Genomic DNA, 20,880 nt, shown 5'->3' with positions numbered 1-20,880 from the left:
AAGTCAATGCCGTCATCAGCCACGTCGTGATACCGCTGAGCTGACCAAGCGAAACGACATGAACTAAGCGAAGGATTCAATTTCGAAGCTGAGTCCTGCGACTTTTCGGTTTCCAGTTTCATCTGATACTGCTCTCTCATCTCTGTCCTGTGGACGTCAGAACGTAATCTCTGAGCTGACGGCAGTTCATAGCCAAAAATGGTTGGTGTACCCGGTAGGTCCAAGGGATGCGTCACTTGTCGGAAGCGCAAGAAGGGTGTAAGTCTATCGGTCTGTCCAACGGTCGCTGCTAAAGATTAGTCAGTGTGATAAAAAAGTCCCTTTCTGCGGCCAGTGTCTCGCCCTAGGTATCCCATGTGAAGGATATGAACGTCAACAAATATGGCTCAATAGCGAAGGGTCCACGCAAAAGTCATACACTAAATCTCCGTCACGAAGTCCACCCTCTTCACCAAGCTCAATTCCAGGATCAGCAGTAATACTTCACGACTCACTCACAAGGACAGCTCGGACCCAAAAGTTCACTGGTCTTTTCTGGTCAGACTATCTCTCTGGTGGAAGTGGCTTCTCGCTTAAAGCATCCGGGATAACCGGTGCGAAATGGATGGCGATGTACGAGGCGTTGAGCGACGTTGAAGCTAGTCTTCAATATGTTGCTATGGCGCTCAGCACAGCAACGCTTGGCGCGATGAATAATGATATCCAGCTCATGGGAAAGAGCCAACAGGCGTATGGGCTGGCAATGCAACAAATGGCCACCTCATTTGTATCTCCGTCACGGAACAAGGATGGCATTCTCGCTGCTATCCAGCTCATGCGAGTATATGAGGTCAGGCAGCTCGTTACCCTTTTCAGCAAGGATACTAATTCGCTCATAGCAATTATTCGGAACTGGCATTTCGGCAGCACAAAAGAACTCGCCTGTATCACAGATCAAAGGTTTTAGAAAGCATATTGATGGTGAGACTGCTCTGATATTGAGTCGCGGGCCCGAGGATTCTTGGTCGTCCATGGGAAAACAGCTTCTTGCAGATGGACGTCTAACGATGGTAAGCTTCCCAGTTCCTTAAACGATTTAGCATGAGGCTTATAAATGAAGATTAACGCGTACATCTCACGGCGCAAACGATCACCATACGGCCAGGGCTGGAAACAATCACAACTCTGGCGCTCAGTAACAAATTCCCCGCTCAACCAACTTATTGATATATTCGTTGAAGTACCAGCGCTTCTACAAGACCTAGACACCTTTCGAGTCGCTCCAAGCAACCAACTTTATAATTCGATCATTACTCGTTGTCGCACCTGTGAGGTTGAGATATTGGCGCTGGGGCTGGAATTTGGCGAGTCACTCACTGCATACGACTACACATATACCAGGGAGCCCTTGCCAGTACCGAAGAACGACGATGATCTTGCCACCGTTTATCTGAGCTGCTGCTACTGGATGACTTGCCTCTTCATATACTCGACAATGGGCTTTTGCGAACTTGAGTCAGCGGATTCATATGCAAGAGAACCCATACTAAACTACCCGAGCCAGCGAATTGCGATGTCGTATGCTTACAGAATCGCACACGCCATACACCTGCTTTTTGAATTGCCAGCCGGAACCTTTAGCTCAGTGGCCGCATTCTTTCCTCTTGGGACTGCTTTACGATATCTGATCATGATAGAGACTCATGGCGGCCATAACATCATGAGCAAAGAGAGGTTGTCATTGGTTAACGTATTTACTCGACCATTTCTGGGGAGCTTTGTTGGGAGGTTTCTGCAAAATCTGCAGGTGGATGACGGTATTGACTATGGATATCCCGCAGACACGCTCTTAGGGATAAGAGGTATTGAGTATAGAGCCAGAGTCTGGTGGTGTGGACTGATGCAGGCTGGACTGCCGGAGTTTACACTGGAAGATCCTTGCTTTCCGTCAAAATGACAATTTGTGTTATGTATGTTATCATCCTCAAACTATATACAAAAGAGCCTCCCAGCCAGCATGGCAAACGAATGTATTGATCCAGCATCATTCAGCCATAACTAGTGCTTGATCGCTTAGCAAATGTTCTTCTGGGCGTTGCCAGTAATTCCCCAGTAAATGTTCTCAGCACAAGGCGACTCCCGAACGGTGTTGCTGTTGACCTGTGCCTTGACGTAAATGCCACTGTTGTTGGGGAACTCGCTTCGTGCTGCAACGCGGACTTCACCCCCTCCGTTGACGACACCATCTCGAATAGCAAAGTTATAACAGTTCTCGATAAGGATAGCGTTGTTTCCATTGTCCGCGAGATCAATGGTCTTGATCTCAGCGGCGCCGGACATGGAAACGCAGAAAATACCGCGTCCTCCGCCTCGCGAATAGACTTTATCGATAAAGACGTTGGTGGTGGTGTATTGACCATTGGCGAGTTGGCCATTGTTGTTGGCGAAGCGAAGGGTAGCGTACCCTGTGCCAGCTCCGGCATTGATACCCTCGACATAACCGACCTTGACGTTTCGAGACTCCTGGATGAGTAAACCGCATTCACCGACATCCTTGGCCTTGACGGACGTGATGGTCAGACCGTCAATCTTGAAAGTCTCAACAGCGTGGCTTCCAGCACCGGTAACCACGATATTGCCCATGGAAACACCATAATTCCAGTTCGCATCGCGATCAAAACGGATACCAATTCCACCACTAAGATTCAACGTAATATCGCCCAGCGCCAAATTCCTCGTCCCCGAGAATCTCAACCCAAAGTACGGATTGCCCGTCATCTTAAGGTACGGAATCTTGACATCGTTCTGGTTAATAGCCTCAATAGCACCACGACCAGACTTGTTGCCGACGTTCAAGGTACCGCAGACCTCGAACGTCTTTCCGCTGGTGATGCTGATGGTGTTGGCGCCGATGCTGCCGGATGCGCGGACCGTGACACGCTGTCCGCTGCTGATGCGGTCGAGGGCCGTTTGGATGGCGAGACGGTAGTCGGTGCCGGAGTAGACGTTTGCGCCGTTGACGGTGGCGGTGAAGGTGCCGGAGCCGGAGACTACGCCTTGCGGGGAGCCATCGCCGCAGGCTGCGTTGGCGGCGCTGATGAGGGCGAGACCGGCGGTCAGAACGGAAGACAGATGCAGCATCTTGAGAGATCCTTTAGCTTGGAAGCTTTGTTTGAGCTTCAGAACTGATTCATTCCTTCTTTATATACTTGAGGCAAAGACATAGTGGTGATCATCCATTCGTGCGCTTTTCATCCACGATGATCCCCCAAACCCGGGGATGATACCTACATTCGACAAGCAGCACAAGGATGCACGTCTTGGCGCAGAGGGGTACGTGATGTTCCATGTCGATAGCGAGATGCCATTTCGGGTCACGCGGAAGTTTAACCTCCGCAGGGGACGCTGCGATGCATATTCTGGGGTATTCTCCCACCTATCACACCGGAGGAATATGAAACTTACCGGGAATAAAGCACATTAGCCTGGGGCTCGGCACTTGTTGTCGAGAAGTCTGTCGGAGGGCCGATTTTTAAGCTTGAATTGGCTTCCTGAATTGGTTAGTTGTTGGGGATTAAGCTTGTATGTCGCTGTTAACTAACCCGAAGAACCGAATCGTAAATACACAATGATCGTGTCTTGGTATTAGATGTTTGTCACCTTTTCCCGTTGTATCTAACCTGGTGTTGGATTGATCACGAGAGCTCTATTACTGTTGCTCGCTGCCTACCAACGGTAATCGTCGGTAAATATTGTTAGGCGACATTATGAGTTACGTTTAGTTAGGTGCGCTTTCCAAATTGCATGCCCTCCTAAATATGCATATAGTGGTGGCATAATCCTGGGATATATGAATATTCACGGTCATCCGTGCGGCTGAGCAAGAAATCAGGGGTGCGTTTTGTAATTTCAGCTCTTCCCCTCATCTTTGCTGCCTGTCATATGATCACTATTTCACGTTTTGTTGCCTTGAAGCGAAGATACCTAGCTGTAGTGCTTCTAAACCGCCGTAGGAATGGCTTCATTCGAGACTTCGCAGTCTTGGCTGCCTAATCGACAACGCGCTGATAGCGGGGATGACGTACAGTCCTTGCAGTACGATGATTACACAGTCGGGTGGATCTCCGCTCTTCCGCTTGAGATGACAGCTGCTCAAGCTATGCTAGATCATGGACATGAGCCACTTCGCCAGCATCCACAAGACAGCAACTGTTACGAATTCGGAACCATCAATGGTCATCATGTGGTTATCGCTTGTCTACCCAAAGCACAGTACGGCAACAACAACGCTGCCATTGTTGCGAATAATATGCATAGGACTTTTCCTCACCTCCAACATCGTCTGTTGGTCGGTATCGCGGGTGGGGCACCCGGAGTAGTTGACGTACGCCTCGGAGATGTCGTGGTCAGCACGGATGCCATACAATATGATCTGGGGAAAGCCTTGCCCGACAATCACTTTCAGCGAATTGCGAAAGCCATCAGTCCTCCCCAGGCATTACTGACAGTCGTTTCAAAGCTTGAGGCCAGCCATATAGGAGGACAAAGTCGAATGCCCGAGATTCTGGCCGAGAATGTGGCTCGCCTCCCTCATTACTCCCATCCAATGGTTGAAGATCGTCTCTTCCACCATGAGTGCCCTCATAATTCCTCAGATTCGAACTGTGATAGCTGTAACATATCACAGCTTATAATCAGGAGGGCTCGCCAACAACCCAACCCCGTCATCCACTACGGCCGTATTGCGTCAGGGAACCAAGTCATTAAGGATGCACTTACTCGAGACAAAATATCCAAAGAGACTAATAGCATTTGCTTTGAGATGGAGGCAGCAGGCGTAATGGATGCATTTCCTTGTCTTGTGATCCGCGGTATATGCGACTACTCGGATTCTCACAAAAATAAGGGATGGCAGGAATACGCAGCTTTGATAGCCGCAGCGTATGCTAAAGAACTTCTGATGTCGATGCCTCCTGCACTATTGCAGTCACGGAAGCGAGTGAGGGTACAGAAACACAAAGTCTCAGAGCCTATCAGTCCTGACGCATATGAATGCCTGCAGGCAATGTTTGTCACAGATTCTTCCCTGGATCGCGAGGGCATTATTGATGCAAAAGGCGATATCTGTGAGGGAACATGTGAGTGGATCTTATCCACCGAGGAATTCCAGGCTTGGGACCAGAATCCCCCTCACCTGCTATGGATATCCGCTCCACCAGGCATGGGCAAGACGTTCATGGCTATTTTTCTTTCTAAACACCTTGAGGCTCTTTCTGAAAACTTGTCTGGTGTCGCCACGATTTTCTTCTTCTGCGACAACAAGGTCGATACAAGAAATACGGCAGTGAGCATTCTTAGAGGCCTCATGTATCAACTAATCTCACGACAACCACACCTCGTCAATGAAATTATACCGCAGTGGAAACAAAAACTTCGGGGCATCTTCCAAGAGAGCTCATTTGGTGCCTTGTGGAAACTTTTCGAAGAGATGATCACCGAATCAAACTTCAGGACGATCTACTGCATCGTCGATGGCCTGGATGAATGCGAACCCAATTCCCTATCTCTTCTGCTCCGAAAGCTCGAGAGACTTAGTCGAGGCAGCCTAGGCTCATCCATCAAAATGAAGCTCATATGCCTCAGCAGGAAATACCCGGAAAACATCCCTGAGGCTCTTTTGTTATTCACAAAGATGGAACTTGATACGATGACAGCCAGAAAAGTCGACATCAGCTGCTTCATCTCGTCCCAAGTCCAAGAACTCGTTCAGAAGAAAAGTCTCAGTGGGAAAATGCGATCTCATTTGGAAAAAACCTTCCATAAAAAATCTGAGGAGACATTCCTATGGATCAGTTTCATGTCTCAGGACTTGCAGCAACAGAGATCCCTTGATTTTGAAGCCTGTCTCGATTCGCTCCCGACTGGATTGGATGCAGTTTATGAGAGGATTCTGGAGAATGTCGACTTCAGAAAACTTGAAACGATTCGCAGCATCCTTTATTGGATTCTTGTCGCCAAACGCCCTTTTACAATATCTGAGCTATGTGAGGCAGCGGATATAAAATCTACAGGCTTCTTGACACACGAAGAAGTCTGCATTGAGCTAATCAAGTCTTGTGGCCATCTGCTTCAAATAGTAGATAAATACATGAGAACGTCTGTTCAACGGACAGTAACGTTTTTGCATCAAAGCGCAAAGGATTACCTGATGAAGTTCGACCCCCGGTTTGGCTCACAGATACGAGGACTCGCACAGCCTCAGCTCCACGAACACGCTACAATTACTTTGATCCAGTATCTCGAAAAGATCAATTCTCAATACGGAAGTAAAGAAGGAGCCTTCTATAATATAGCAAAAGATTTCCCATTGGTATATTATGCTGTCGAGGAATGGAGCTTTCACTTTAGGGAATTAGAGGATATTTCTCAGGTTATGCGGCCAGGCGTCAGTTTCTTTGAAAAGGATTCAAAGGCCAGACACATGTGGCAAAATCTTGATGATCTCCCCGAAGTGCATTATGACTTTGAGCCCGTACCGTTACTTCATTTATCTGTCTTGTTAGACCTGGATAGTTTGGCAGAGTGGTGTCTGGGAAATGATGGAGAACACGATGTGGAAACCAAGTGGGGTATTAGGGAACGCACAGCTCTTGTCCTTGCTTGCGAACAGCGTCAAGAGCATATTGTTTCGTTGCTCCTTGACGCAGGCGCCATTCCCCTTGCCGACATATATTCCGAAAGTGCTCTTGACATGGCTTTATCGTTCTGCAACAGACGGATCTTGCACCTTATGGCACAAACAGAACCTTGCAGGGAGTTCTTAATTGCAAATGCAGCTAACCAAGATGGCGCCCTGATCTATGTAGCTGCCAAGGACGGAAATGAGGATGCATGCCGCTTTTTAGTTGAGGACTTTGGCTGGGATCTAAAGTGGCAAAGCGGAAGTGTTGGTCACAAAGCCCTAGCATGTGCCCTATCGAGTGGAAATCTCAAACTCATAAGCTGCTTTATCAGAGAGTGGCATGTTCCTATTAGGAATCACTCTGGTGTCCTGAAAGAGATGTGTACCTCTATGGTCTTTCAGATCAAATTCGAACAGGCCATACGGTTCCTGGTGGATGATTGCTCTATTGATATCAATATCACAGACGCAGAAGGCCATAATGCCTTATTCTTCATATTCCAAGACAAGTACAGGACATTCTCACCTATTTTCATGATCAGAACACTATTAGAATTTGGCTGCAGTCCTGGCCAGCTCGACCGCTTTGGCCGAGCCCCAATGCACTATCTTGTTATGGCTGGCACAGAAAATGATTTAGCAGACTTCTCGAACATCATGGACGTTCTAGTCGATATGAGCCAATATGATGTCAACCAAGTGTGCTTAAAAGGGCAGACAATACTGCATTATCTCATTGAGCGGTTAGTAAATCTGCAACCTGATCAGTGCGTTGGTGTCAGTTTTCTGGAATTTTTGAGTATGGCGCCAGGAATAGCAAAAGCAATACTGAACTTGGGTGTTGATCGGCATATCCAAAACAGCAAAGGATTTACAAGCCTGCAAGTGATGCGGGCTGCACTCGGCCAATGCGAAAGGAAGATTACAAGGCGACTGAGAGAATACATGGAAGCCGTGAATAATGTTACGATAGTACTCGGAAGCTACTGTACCGTTCCTAAACACTAGGACAACACTCGAATCTGGAGCGGGCACGGCGCTTGTACAGAGGGTTCACTCTCATAACATTATCAAGTCTTACCTCAAAAGATGCTAGCTTCCCATACATCAATACCATTGAGGCATTCATTCTTGGATAATCCCAAATTAAAGACTATATACCAACTTCTCAGCACTTATCGGGCGCATGTAACCTTCTGGTCTCTCAATCTCTGACCTCTCACTCACTAAACCAGTCCCCAGAAGAGAGAAGCCGTCCTGGACTACCCTTTCAAGGCCTCCAGACATTATTCTCACCGGATTTGACTCGAGCTGTGCTCTACCTGACGGATGTGGCTCACTCAAGAAGTCATAAAACTCCTTTGCAAACGCGTGCGCATTTGGATTTGCTGGTATAACAGCGTCTAGTTCCAGATAGTTAGTATGTAGCTGGGTTCATGGGGTCTTTGAAGGAGAATGCTGATTCACTTACTATTATATCCAACTTCAACGCCAAGACCTTCCCAAACAGCACCATAGGCAGGTTTGACAGTTAGTAGTGCTGGATCATATCGCCCTCCAACTGGGCCGCGAATGACTGCAAATTTTGCCGAAGGAGCCAAAGTCTCGTGGGTTTTATACACTGTCTGACCTTCCGAGATACAGTCTAGCGCAAGATCGACGCCGTCCCCGTTTGTCGCATCCTTCACCTTCTGAACCCAGTCTTCATCTCTATAGTCCACAAGTACGTCATAGCTGTAGGGCTTATTCCGAAGCAAATCACGATTAGACGAACTGGCTGCCCCTATCAGTTGGATAGATATTCCAGATACCCTGGCAGCGATGCGAGCAAGCTGTGCGGCATACAGTCCTACTGAAGTCGATGATCCATAAATGAAGAGGTTGGTGATTTTCGTATCGCCTCCGGACGTGGCTTGCGGCGCCAAAGAAAATGGGGATGGTAAGCCAAGCCGACCGAATAGAGCCTGAGCAGCAGTCAAGCCACACATGCTGATCGTCGAAACTTCTTCGAAGGTCAGATTATCGGGGATCTTCCATACGAGATCATAAGGGACGACTATAAATTCTGCAAAGGCTCCAGGGCGATCATTCACAGATGACGCTGCAATTATCAGTCTTAGTCAAATAGCCAGTGACGAAATACATACCGCCCTGGAGGAAACCAGCCACCCGTGTCCCGATTTTGACTCTTGGATCAGGTAAATCACCAATCGCAGATCCAGCTTCAACAACGACGCCAGCAAAGTCAGTGCCGACAATTCTCTTCTCCTGAGCTGCAATCGGTGACGAAACGTATAGTTCATCTACTGGGTTTAGCGCTATTGCGCTCACGTTGATAAGAATATCGTGGGAACCGGGACTTGGGCGATCGACATCTTCCACGATTGCCTTTTTCAGGGCTGTATTTAGAACAAGGGCTTTCATTATAGCTATTGAGATTGGTATTGTCTTATTGAACAAGTATCTAGAGAACTATGCGGCTGTTATATACTGATGCTAGCTCAGAGCCCGGATTTGTCAGCTACCAGCTGATTATAAATGTGTTTTTGCATTACGAATATTAGGCCTCCTTAAGGTTCGGATAAATATTTGTCCCACTATCAAGTCTCAAAGATTACTTCACACCCGATACAATAATTACGCTCTATATGTGTCTGCGGCTGAGCCTGGCTTTAATGATGACTGTTATAGGCCACAATATACATAATAAGATCTTTAAAAGTGTACTATGTATGTCGATAAGGTTGGTATAAAGAGGATTAAACGCCAAAACCAGGGCTCCAAAATGACAAAAGTATCATGAGTATAGCTTCATAATTGGCCGAAATTGGTATAAAGGAAGTTATCGTACTTAATCGGGAGGTTGGGAAGTGGTTGGGGATGATCAGACTTTTGGCACTGTACTGTAATCCCCTCTCACCCCGCTTCCCACAATCTCTTTCTTACAGCTCTATCATATTAAAATCACCTTCCAGCATATCGCTTATAAGCTCCAAAATGGCCGGTCTGGCCTCCCTCCCAAGAGATGTTCTCGTTGAAATCTTGTCCTACTTTTGTCTACATTGTCGAGGCGATCTAAGACCTCTCAAGGGTGTCGGAACCCTGCGCCAGCAAAAGCGGTGCCAGGAACCTCAGCAGCCCGACCAAAAGTCGTGGTACTCGATCGATAAATATACCTTGTTCTCTATTGCGGTCTCTTGCAAATCACTACATGCTGTGGCAGAGGATATTCTGTACCATGACTTTGCACCTGGCTATGGAGACTCCGAGCTGTCCAAGTTTTATACCTATGGCAACAGACTGAACCAATTCATGCGCACCGTCGGAAGACGCAAAGACCTCGCTGACAGGGTTCGGCTCCTCTTCGTTCATCCAAAACACTCCAATGGGTCCGTAAAACGAATCGTCCTGGCTTTGAGGCAAGGTGCCGCTGATCTTGGCATCGACATTGCCGAAGCTTGGCGGCACCGGGCAGAGTGCTTTACGAATTCTTGGGCGCTTGAGCAGATCCAGATGTTGGGACGACAGGAAGAGTATCCATTCATGCTCAATTCAGCCTTCACTGATGAAATCGAGGAGTATCCACTTCTAAGCAGCAGCCGTCAGTATTATCTTGAGAGGGATATGGTTCCGAAAAATTACTCAATGACGGCGAATAAACTGTACAGAGCTTTGCACCATGAGCTCATACCAATGCTGATTGCACTGCTCCCCAAGCTGAGTCACATCATTTACAAATACAATTCGGCGTTTCACATGTTTGGACACGCCGCTCTTGACGCTCTAGGAGTGACAGAGCTCCCGTATCTTCGGACATTGGAGGTAGATAAGGATCTATTTTCCATTCTCAAACGGGCACCGAACTTGGACCAGCTTGACATTACCGAATCTCCCTTTCCAGAGAGGGATGAAGGTTCAGGCGGCGGCCAGTCCAAGATCAGAACCCTGCGGTTGGAAGATACATCATCACCCTCAGAACTCAGCAAAGGACTATCTTTCGCCGCCAAAGACCTTCGCTCGCTCATTGTTGAGTCTAGTGGAGCATTCTCAATGCCCTGGGTTTCTGCAAATGTTATCGAAAAGATGCGGGGTTTTCGGCACAGTTTGGAGACGTTACACCTGGATCTTCGCGGCGTGAAAGTCACCTCCGACGGCCGCGCCTGCACGTTCCGAGACTTTGGGAAGCTTCAACGTGTCCTTATCAACACGCGGCTTTTGTTTAAAATTTCACCCGACCGTTATTCAATTACCCGGGTGTTACCGCCATCGATAGTATCTCTGCACTTGGGCTGGGACGGTCTAGAGTTGGATCGCACTGAATGGGGGACCTTGCAGTTGAGATTTGTGGCTGAGAGCGTAAAGCAGCAAAGAGAACTTAGTCACTTAGAACGGGCTTTACTAGAGCTTGCTAATGTCAAATCTGAAGGCTTTCAAGATCTGAAGCATATTGGCCTCGACTGTTGGGACAAGATGGATGCAACCGTTCGTGAGGCCATCTGTGAGGCGGGTATTGAATTTGTGCAAGAGACTTGGCCGCCCGCTTATCAGAAATGAGCCAGATGGGGAAAAATATAAAGATTGGATGAATAATGGCGTGCAATAAAGCTGTCCCAAGCCCTACTATGATAAAGCAGTAATGAGTAACAGTGTTGCAACTATATTTCCGAGCTTTTTTCGTATTGGACGACTTGTATTCAATTGCGAGGAAAGTCGTTTCAGGTACGATGGATGGCGGAGTCGAAAAGTAACACCGGTAGATTCGCAGTAGTAAGACAATCCTATTTTTGTCGACATGCTTCCAGTATTATCTCATTCTCCTTCTCGCCAATAGAGAAATTATCAAACATGCTTTTAGGAAGAGACGCGATTAGATATTATCTTTTAACAAGAAGAAAAAAACGCGATGGACCTCGACCAACATGGGACCTGCAGCAATATCTAAGCTGTACTACCGAACGATTTAAAAATTACCGAGTTTTCTCTGCTGATTTAAGCTATTATCAACAAGTCGCCTTGAAGATACCAATCACTGCTTGGTCCAGATCTCGGCCGAGCATAGCGGGGTAGTAACTACCTAAGTTGTGGATGACTGATTACATGTAATCAGCTCGATCACAGGGTCAGATAAGTGCGGCTGCATGTAAGCTGTTGTGGCACGTATGAGCGATGATGAGCCTAGAAGTTGACCGCAAGGCGCTGAAAAGGCAGATTCGCTCTTGTGTAAAATGAGCCTAGCTTGGTGTAGACCTTGAGGCTTTAGCGGTCCTTGGGTGGGCTATTCCAAGGGGCGTCTGCATACACTGCCTGGTTCTGCCTGGTTGTGCCTCCTTTGCGTTACAGCCCAATCCCCAATCGGCTGTGCATTACTGCCTTGGCTGACTAGCCCGGTATGTGCATTGCTCAAAGTGCGGGGCTTAATTGCGACAAAGGATGCATTGCATGACATTCGAGCTTTTAAATTGCCAGTCATTCATCTTTGCCAATTTGTCCTTACATTTACGCCATTTCACTTATCCTTCTTCCAGCTGTGGTTGCTCATTGAAACTGAATCCACATCAAGCACTGACTATCTCGTCTCCTTGTAGAAGATAGTTAGACTTCACCTGTCACCTTATTAGTTATTGCGAAAAAGCCTCACGAAGCGGTACGGATTGACCCAGTCACGATCAAAATGACATTTCAGTACGACAAACTGCCGAACAACAATTTCTTCCGCGTCTTTGAGCTCGGGCCCGGAAAGAATAGCGACCCCCTTCAAGGCAATCTTCGAACATATTTAAGACAGCGAGCTCCCAAGTACGAGGCGCTAAGCTATGTGTGGGGTTCCCCAGTGCAAAATCGGCATATGATATGCAATGGTCAGATATTTATGATAACTAGTAGCCTCGACACAGCCTTAAGGCGCCTTAGGCTTGTTGGTGATTCACGATGTCTGTGGGTCGACCAGATTTGCATTGACCAAACTTCTCTCGAGGAGCGTTCTGAACAAGTTTCTATTATGAGGCATATTTACTCTGGAGCCACGCTTGTTAATGCTTGGCTTGGCCCAGCAGACCCAGAAGAGGCGACCGCAGCTGGAATGATAATCTCAACTCTTGCCAAAAGGAGGCCAAACGAATTCCGAGAACAGGAGTATTTTCCTCAAAACGACTATCTACTGGAACTTGGGCTTCCTGCTAGAAATTCGCCCGCTTGGGAGGCTCTTAACTCTATGCTAAACGCTCCGTATTTCTCTAGGATTTGGATCCTGCAAGAACTTGCTCTTGCAACTACGTATACCATATTATGGGGTGATCTCGTTATCCCTAAAGCTGAATTCATGGCATTCAAAATGGCAACGTTGCTTCTTGGGATGCGTCATCGAGACCCGAAGACCCAGGTTTTGACTTTGATGAAGGAGGATCCGTATAGTTCTTGTCCAGCGGTCGAGTGGAATATTGTTACCATGGTCTTCGCCGATGACTACAGAGGAAGAATACGAGGTCTATATGAGCTTGTTTCTTGGGCACAAGGCTGTCAAGCGACTGACCCCCGCGATAAGATCTTCGCATTGCTAGGCCTCGCCGGCGTCCGGACATATAGCATTATACCAGACTATCGCAAGACGGAGTCGACAGTCTTTGCAGAGTTTGCTTTCAAGGTTATATCAAAAGATAGGAACCTTGAACTCCTCAATCACACAGACATAGAAGACCCTAGTGACAAAGAACGACGGCCCCTTTGGGCACCGAGGTGGCATCACAAGGGCGCGGCTAAAGGTTTGGATCTGAGTTTCCGCTGCTTCAAATCTTCAACTGCAACGGAGATTATGATGAGATCATCGAACGACGACCAAGCATTGGAGTTAAGGGGTCTGCATATCGACAAGGTGAAAGATACTAGCAATCCGTGTAAGGGGCGAATGGAAAATATCATGGCTATGGGTAGCAAGGCCATCGATCACGCAAGCCTCCTGAAAGACCAGTACGGTTCAGACATAATTACACCAATTGTTTTGACGATGATGATCGGCCGAGTACGGTCTCTTGACGGTGGGCTGAGCCGTCCGACGAATAACTCGTACCTCAACGCCTTCACAGGGTTTGCTTTCCAATTACTTCTGGTGGCTTTCTCCGGCATAAATGACAATGAAAGTTATCGGGGAGCGATGATTCAACTTATCAGAATGGCAGTCCAAATTAGTCTTTCTGTGCCACAAAACGAGTCCATCTTGAGAGAATCTGAGGTATGGGATTTCATAAATGATACAATGGCCCAGCTCTCTCTAGGCGATTTGGAAACTTTATCCTCCTATGCGGATATCATTGAGAGAATCTTAGGTGAAATTGGGGAGGACGCTTTGGCCTTTGAGCGGAATGTGGCATGCTGTGATGGTAGAAAGTTCTTTCTTACGGAAAAGGGCTATATTGGCATAGGCCCTCGTTGTTTAGAGCCCGGAGACTCTGTCTGCATTCTTTTTGGAGCAGAAATGCCGAGTATCGTTCGCCCAGTTGCACCCTCCAGCGATGAGTATCTATTTCTTGGAAACGTATATGTACATGGGATTATGGATGGGGAGGCTATTACTATTTGGGAGGAACAGAAGGATTCCCAGGATCCTACATTCCAGGAACAGTTTTTTAAATTATTATAAAAGAACTCAAGTTATGGACGATACCACTTTTTCGTAAGTAGCAGTATGCAATACAGTACTTTCTCGCAATACGTCCATCCCCTAAAACCAACTATATTTCGCCGCTGTTTGTAGCAGAAGTCCAACTGTCTTCTTTCTGGCCATCACAAGTCTATGTGATAGCGGGCGTCAACGGAGAAAGGAGCTTCATCATGGCCGTCAATCTCTCCTAGTGTCCAAAGATGGTGGTATGCGGCTTATTTCAAACAAGGGTAGTCTGGCAAATTTGATAGCATCTGTATGAGCCACGACCTAATGCCTAAATCTTGGCTAAATGGGAGGAGCTATTTCAGTTCATAATGGGAGTCGCCAAAAAGTATCTTCTTCTAGGCCGGGTGACTTTTGGAGCCTAGGTTGAGAGGTGTGAGTCGTTCGAGAAGCAGAAGCGAGTTCGATGGTGTGTAAGCCGTTGTGATATGGAAATAGGTCATCTCTTTTTACACGAATTGCAGTTCCTTTTCTCATCAACAGGATTATTCTCTAACCCAAGGCGGCATGCTATCACTAGTATCAAGTCTTTCAAAGGTCCTATCATTCATTCAGCAAAGTGGCGATACGACGTCGATCTCACCGGGAAGCGGGTAGTGCTTTTCGTTACCGGCTTCACAGCTATACATACCGTGCCAAAAACCAACCCTAGAACAAAGGTAACTTTATATGTAAACCCAACAAGCCCTTGTGAAAGTGGTAACAGGAAATGCGAAAGCATAGATAGAGAGAGACAACGGGACATTCATCGTAGCGCAGCAAATATACTACGCTGAGCCAGTCAAGGAACGCCAGATCGTTGTTGGCCTTCGCCTTATTCAACACTTTGATGGATACTCTACGAATATTGAACAAATTAGAGTTAGCTAAAGCCATAGAGAGTATTACTGGCACAAGAGTGCAATGCAATGGCACGCACGTTCAGCTTCGATGTCAAGCTTCTCAAGTCTATTCACAGACTCTGGGTCAGGATAAGTAAAGCGTATTTCATGTACAGTGACAGCTAGAGAAGGAGATAGAGAAGAGTAGTACTCCATCAGCCGAGCCAAGACACAAGCGACTTCTAAGTGGAGTGCAGAATAGGTTCTAGAACAGAAATTTGTTCGCTTAAACATCGATTCGGCGGTCATGGGCCCGACTTCTTCTCGTTTGATCCACGCCAAGATAGCTAAATGCACGCGAACCCCTGCCAAATCCATCAAAATCTTTTATCTGATCCATCGGATAAGATTGTTGTTATCAGATGATCCATTTGACATTAAAGAAGCTTAAGACTAGCCGAACTTTCGTCTCTTAGCGTGTATAAATTCGCGCAATGGACCCATCTGTCAACTTTCTCGCCCTATTGCAAGACGCTGGTGACGACTAAAATTCGTATTAGCTTGCCAAGAGAGGCTGAGAAAGAAGCTTAAAAGTTTAGTGCTTCTAGCTTGTAAGAGGTGAATGATGAAAGCTGCGGAATGGTGCCATGGAAGCGGAAATGAACAAGAATGAGGGTATTTCTGGCCATATAAGGATAGGATCAGCACCCTTGACAAGAGGTTCGTCATCCAAGGTCTTATTCACACATATTGAGACGTTATTCGTCAATTGGTCGGATTATTCACTATGAGCGACCAAAAGCCTGCGAAGCATGAGGCTTCTTCAGGTCTGACTGAAATCGCTCCTGATCCAGCTCTCGAGAATTCCAAGGCTGAGGATGCTGTTTCTGACTCAATAGTTGAAGATGCAGACGACCGGCCCATTGTCCCTATGACTTGGAGACTTGGCTCCGTCCTACTCATCTGTCTCATCAGCTTTGGCGCTTCTTGGTCTGCTCGTTTGACATCATCACTCAAAAGCACCATCAAGAAGGAACTGGACATCAACAACACGCAGTTCGCGCTGCTAGAGGCCAGTGAGGAGTTCTTGGTCACGCTGTTGATGATGGCTTCTGGCATTCTGACGGATCGGATCGGCGGTGCTGGTAAGTTTTGTTGATCCTCATCCACTTGAATATCATTTGCTGATTCATGTAGGTGCCATGCTTTACGGAAACCTCATCATGACTGCCGGCGCTCTCGTCATCGCAGGCGCAGCGACATGTAGGTCATTTCCCCTCATGATCTTTGGCAAAGTCACCGCAGCATTGGGAGACATTGCCACTCAAATCGCGTACTACAGAGTATTTGCAGGATGGTTTGCACCTGGCGAAGGCTTTGGTACTACTATCGGTCTGCAGATTGGTATCGCTCGAATCGGTGGCTTTGTCGGAAGCTCCACGGCCAACGTCATCTCCAAGGTAAGGAGTCTCTGAGGAACCAACATTAGAGATGGACGCTGACTACGTATTAGAATACCGGAAACTTTGCTTGGGTCTTTTGGATCGGCGCATGCGTTGCATTCTTCACAAACCTGTGCACACTTTTCTTCTTTTTCTTTACAAAGACTGCACACAAGCGCTTTCGCCCGCCTCCTGATCCAGCGACCGGCGAATCGTTGGTGGAGAAGAATAAGAAGTTCGATATGAACAAAATTATTCAACTGCCTTGGGTCTTCTGGACGATTATGCTTTTCTCGATGGTGCAGACAAGCTGTTCCAACATCTATTCTCAAAATGCCACTGAGCTTGCTGAGCATCGTTTCGGAGTAGATGCTGTGGCGGCTGGTTGGTATGCCTCTTTGTCGCAGTATGCAGGTAAGCCATCCCCATGGGTCATTTTCCCAGAGTTGAGGTACTAATCAAGACACATAGGGTTTTTCCTCAGTCCTTTGATCGGAGCTGTCATCGACACTTATGGTCATCGTGTAACACAGATGGCTATTTGCGGCACTGGCATGCTACTATCGATGGGACTCATTAACTGGGGCACTACAACCAGCAGCGCAGCTGCTTCATATGCATTCTACGCTATCTTCAAGACGTTCGGCCCTGTTACAATTATCGAGGGTATTCGAACTAGTATGTGGCATCAAGATGTTTTTGGTACTGCTTATGCTGCCAAGGTGACCATGAACAACGCGTGAGTCAAACCCAGCCCCCCGCAAATATCCTAATGGCTGACGATAGATTAGGACTAATATCATCATTCGTATCATCACCGGCGTCATCCAAGATGCCGACGGTGATTCTTACGACAGGGTGACCATTGTCTATGTCTTCCTCGCTACCGCCTCTACCGTTGTATCCTTAGCGATGCTGATCGGCACCTTCTGGGCTCCCGATCTTCAAATCCTGCAGTACTCTCGAAAACAGCGAATCTTGCGCGGGGATTTGATCAACGACAGAAGAGAAAAGAGCCAGGGACCCACCGGCAGGAGGGCTAGAATGATTAGCAAGGTCTGCTTCGTTGCGCTGTTCGTGTATGTGCTGGGAAGCTGGGCGGCTTGGATCTGGGGCGCTGCGACGGGGAACAACTAGACGATGCAAGTGTTCAGGATAAATAAAGACTACTGTTTCTCCTGGCTGGGTTTATGAATCGTGGCTGCGGAACCTATCTGCGGGACCGATGAAACGCGGGCCAAATCTGCGGAGCCGCACGGATGTTGGCCGATAAGTCACGCACTACAGCCCTGCAAGGACGGGCCCGATCCTATCAATTAGGACCGACAGTCTCGCTTCTATTCTATGAGTCATGCTAGTCTAATCTATTTGTCCTCGATGATCTTTACAATTAGATCTGCTGTTTCTTCCGTCTTCTCCACGAACGGACTATGGCCTGCCGCCAGCCTTGCAGACCTCATCCCAGCCGTTGACTCCACAAGCTTTTCCTGCAGAGGCAACAAGATAAGCTGATCATTTTCGCAAATGATATATGTCTTCGGGATAGTGATATCCGATGCGATAAATTCCAGACTCGTCTCAAACGCATCCTGAGAATGCGGCTCCGTAGCCTCCAAAGCCTTATCTATCGCTTCTTCACTGCATCCACTGTACACACTCTGCCTCGCTCCCTCTGCCATCCTAGTAATCTGGTTCTGCAAATCATTAGCGACACGATGCGAACGCTTTGATCTTTCTCACCTTTGTGTACTTCTCGCCAGCCTGCAGCCAGGGCGGATAAGCCCCACCAAACGTCGTGATGAGATCCCAGCCCTTGACCGGGATAGCAAACGCAGCTAAGAAAATAATCGAGTGGAATCCACCCTTTAAGCCGCGTTTCGAACGTTCTCCTATGCCTTGGCCCTCAGTGGCGGCAGTCGCGGGAATGCCGCCGTAGGAATGAGCGATGAGAACGACTTCGTGACCTTGTTTGAAGAAAGGCTCTGCTGTTTCGATGATCTTCGCTTTGTCTGCTTCCCATGTGACGCCGTGACTTTCAGGACCTACAGAGGGGAGTTTCGGGATGATGCATTCATAGCCGAGGTTGGTCAGGGCGGATTTTATGGCGTCGTAGCATTTTGGGGGATGCCATGCTCCGTGAACGAAGAGTAGAACTGGTTTGTCGCTCATCTTCAGTGACGCTTGCGCTTGTGAGTTGATGTGGCTGGCTGTTTCATATCATAAAAGGGACCAAGCATAGTTCTTATAATTAGCCACAATATCATGATGCAGGCTTTGCAGAAAACAGCTGATACCGGACCACGTGGATCTCTTCAGCAACGTGCATGTCCTCGTAATGCATCCCTGCACTATCTCCATAGAACTAAAAGCTTGACTGACGGTTCAGGGGAAGTGAGGTGAGGTTCGGCGGCTGAACATCCTTCCATGGGCCAACATATGACTTAGAGTTTGCACCCCTGTTCTTCCGCACACTAACACCGCGGGTTTGGTACCGGACCCTTGACTACGCCTTGCAGGGTTGCATGCGCAGTGGGATCTGTCCCTTTGAATGCCGTGAGCCCGCGTGTGCCGCATTATGTTGCACTAAGCGACGAACGAGTCAGGAATCGGCTGTTTCAATGCCTACTCCCATTTTGGTCACTGTCGGTGGTAAGTTCAAACCATATTTCACGCTTCGCTCCCCAGGCTCGTTCCTAGCTGTTTTGGTGATTTAGTGTCTTTCCTAGCATCGTTATTACCATCGGCATTATGTCTGGCAATAATTCGACTCCATCTCTTCCGCCTGAGGTCTTGAATCATAATGAAGGGCCTTCTCTCATCATAGTAAGCGCAGTCTGTATACCCTTCGCTTTCGGCGTTGTGGCTATTAGAGTATGGGCTCGACACCGAAAGCGAATGGCCCTCGAACGTGATGATTTCATGATACTCTTGTCATTGGTAAGATTTGTGGTTTCTCGATCCTCTTACGCCACGAAGCGCTGACGGAAATTCTAGCCATTGCTTTGGGCGACTGCTGGAGTTGCGATTGCATGTTGGTTCCCTTGCAGAATTGAGTTGCACTCAGTGCGTAAACTAATGTTGCTCTAGCTGTAACATACGGCGGCGTTGGCAAGCCATTGGCGGTCAACATGATGCAAGATCCAAATCGCCTTGGACGAGCTCAATTGGTATTTGACTATCCTCACCGTCGCAATACGAGTGTTCTAACACCTTTCTTCGTAAACAGTGTCTTGTTTTAACCGAATTCGTCTACGGCACAGTCCTCTGCACCATTAAAGTCGGCATCCTCTTAATGTACTACCGAATCTTCCCAACAAAGTCCATGCGGATCGGCGGCTACGTACTCGGAGGAATGACCTTTTCATGGTGGATAGGCATCATCTTCGCATCCATCTTCCAATGCTCGCCCGTCGACAAAGCCTGGAAGCCGTTCATGAAAGAGGGTACCTGCCTGGATAAGAACAAATTCTTCATCGGTAACTCGATACCGAATATTGTGATGGACGCTATGATTATCGCGTTGCCGGTCTTTGAGGTGTCGAAGGTCCAGGTGCCGAGATCGCAGAAGATTGCTATTGCAGGAATATTTCTGCTTGGTGGATTGTAAGTTTCTGGGTGTAATTTAAAGAAGAAATGTGCTCATTTCGTAAAGGATCGTGATCATCAGCTGCATTCGGTTGAAGTACATTGTGGCCCTCCTCCAAGCAGGACAAGAAGCAGACTTCACAAGTAAGTACCTCATGTCTTCCCTTACCAATCGATGCCATACTGACCGACATGCACAGAACTCATCTCAACACCCTGGATCTGGACAGTCATCGAACCATCAGTCGGCCTCCTCTGCGCCTGTCTCCCAACGATGCAACCGCTCTTATACGTCCTCTTCGGTCGCTTCATCACCAAAACTACACAAGATCGCAGTAAAGAGGGAATTATCACAATTAGAGGCAGCGGCCAAAAGTCAGCAGACAGACAGAAAGGTCCTGTCAAAGATGGACCATTTCGAAGACTACACGATAATGACTCGGCTGAGGAGCCTGTTCTGTGGCCGGAGACGTATCATAATCAGCATAATACTGTGGTGGAGCACTCGAAAGGTGTGGCCGTGGATGAAATTCCGTTGGGTACTATTGCGGTGAAGAAGGATATAAGATGGGAAGAGTCGTAAAAAGAAGGATATATTATCATGAATAGGCAACTCGATAAATCATGGTTGAGAGGTATTTGGGCATAGTACATTTTACTGAGTTTATTCGTTTGAGGCCAATGGAACAGCTTTTCGAGATAATTTTATAA

General features: G+C 47.6%; 9 protein-coding genes across 9 annotated transcripts; 6 read left to right on the top strand and 3 right to left on the bottom strand.

Moving 5' to 3' along the window:
- Positions 1–198: 198 nt before the first annotated feature.
- Positions 199–1,936, top strand: FMAN_13184 (uncharacterized protein; the record flags this gene model as incomplete). The annotated part of the gene is made up of 4 exons (XM_041832622.1): positions 199–258; positions 305–829; positions 879–1,049; positions 1,100–1,936. 4 exons carry the CDS (start codon positions 199–201, stop codon positions 1,934–1,936), a joined length of 1,593 nt encoding a protein of 530 aa, XP_041683066.1.
- Positions 1,937–2,052: 116 nt separating this feature from the next.
- FMAN_13183 (OrfE-unknown, trichothecene gene cluster) lies at positions 2,053–3,120 on the bottom strand (the record flags this gene model as incomplete). Its single annotated transcript, XM_041832621.1, has 1 exon — positions 2,053–3,120. One exon carries the CDS (start codon positions 3,118–3,120, stop codon positions 2,053–2,055), a length of 1,068 nt encoding a protein of 355 aa, XP_041683065.1.
- An 874-nt stretch (positions 3,121–3,994) lies between these two features.
- Positions 3,995–7,669, top strand: FMAN_13182 (uncharacterized protein; the record flags this gene model as incomplete). The annotated part of the gene is made up of 1 exon (XM_041832618.1): positions 3,995–7,669. One exon carries the CDS (start codon positions 3,995–3,997, stop codon positions 7,667–7,669), a length of 3,675 nt encoding a protein of 1,224 aa, XP_041683064.1.
- A 138-nt stretch (positions 7,670–7,807) lies between these two features.
- Positions 7,808–9,085, bottom strand: FMAN_13181 (uncharacterized protein; the record flags this gene model as incomplete). Its single annotated transcript, XM_041832617.1, has 3 exons — positions 7,808–8,064; positions 8,133–8,762; positions 8,809–9,085. 3 exons carry the CDS (start codon positions 9,083–9,085, stop codon positions 7,808–7,810), a joined length of 1,164 nt encoding a protein of 387 aa, XP_041683063.1.
- Positions 9,086–9,658: 573 nt separating this feature from the next.
- FMAN_13180 (uncharacterized protein) lies at positions 9,659–11,215 on the top strand (the record flags this gene model as incomplete). The annotated part of the gene is made up of 1 exon (XM_041832616.1): positions 9,659–11,215. The coding sequence occupies one exon, from the start codon at positions 9,659–9,661 to the stop codon at positions 11,213–11,215; it is 1,557 nt and encodes a 518-aa protein (XP_041683062.1).
- A 1,117-nt stretch (positions 11,216–12,332) lies between these two features.
- Positions 12,333–14,294, top strand: FMAN_13179 (uncharacterized protein; the record flags this gene model as incomplete). The annotated part of the gene is made up of 1 exon (XM_041832615.1): positions 12,333–14,294. The coding sequence occupies one exon, from the start codon at positions 12,333–12,335 to the stop codon at positions 14,292–14,294; it is 1,962 nt and encodes a 653-aa protein (XP_041683061.1).
- A 1,635-nt stretch (positions 14,295–15,929) lies between these two features.
- Positions 15,930–17,721, top strand: FMAN_13178 (uncharacterized protein; the record flags this gene model as incomplete). Its single annotated transcript, XM_041832614.1, has 5 exons — positions 15,930–16,287; positions 16,340–16,602; positions 16,656–16,998; positions 17,056–17,323; positions 17,376–17,721. The coding sequence occupies 5 exons, from the start codon at positions 15,930–15,932 to the stop codon at positions 17,719–17,721; spliced, it is 1,578 nt and encodes a 525-aa protein (XP_041683060.1).
- Positions 17,722–17,948: 227 nt separating this feature from the next.
- Positions 17,949–18,753, bottom strand: FMAN_13177 (uncharacterized protein; the record flags this gene model as incomplete). Its single annotated transcript, XM_041832613.1, has 2 exons — positions 17,949–18,278; positions 18,325–18,753. 2 exons carry the CDS (start codon positions 18,751–18,753, stop codon positions 17,949–17,951), a joined length of 759 nt encoding a protein of 252 aa, XP_041683059.1.
- Positions 18,754–19,332: 579 nt separating this feature from the next.
- Positions 19,333–20,752, top strand: FMAN_13176 (uncharacterized protein; the record flags this gene model as incomplete). The annotated part of the gene is made up of 6 exons (XM_041832612.1): positions 19,333–19,521; positions 19,579–19,615; positions 19,672–19,751; positions 19,811–20,187; positions 20,237–20,313; positions 20,370–20,752. The coding sequence occupies 6 exons, from the start codon at positions 19,333–19,335 to the stop codon at positions 20,750–20,752; spliced, it is 1,143 nt and encodes a 380-aa protein (XP_041683058.1).
- Positions 20,753–20,880: the final 128 nt, after the last annotated feature.

The sequence above is a fragment of the Fusarium mangiferae genome (assembly GCF_900044065.1).
Source record: "Fusarium mangiferae strain MRC7560 genome assembly, contig: FMAN_scaffold007, whole genome shotgun sequence".
Taxonomy (NCBI): Eukaryota; Fungi; Ascomycota; class Sordariomycetes; order Hypocreales; family Nectriaceae; genus Fusarium; species Fusarium mangiferae.
The sequence above is the reverse complement of the archived record's forward strand: the minus strand, read 5'-3'. Positions and strand labels throughout refer to the sequence as shown.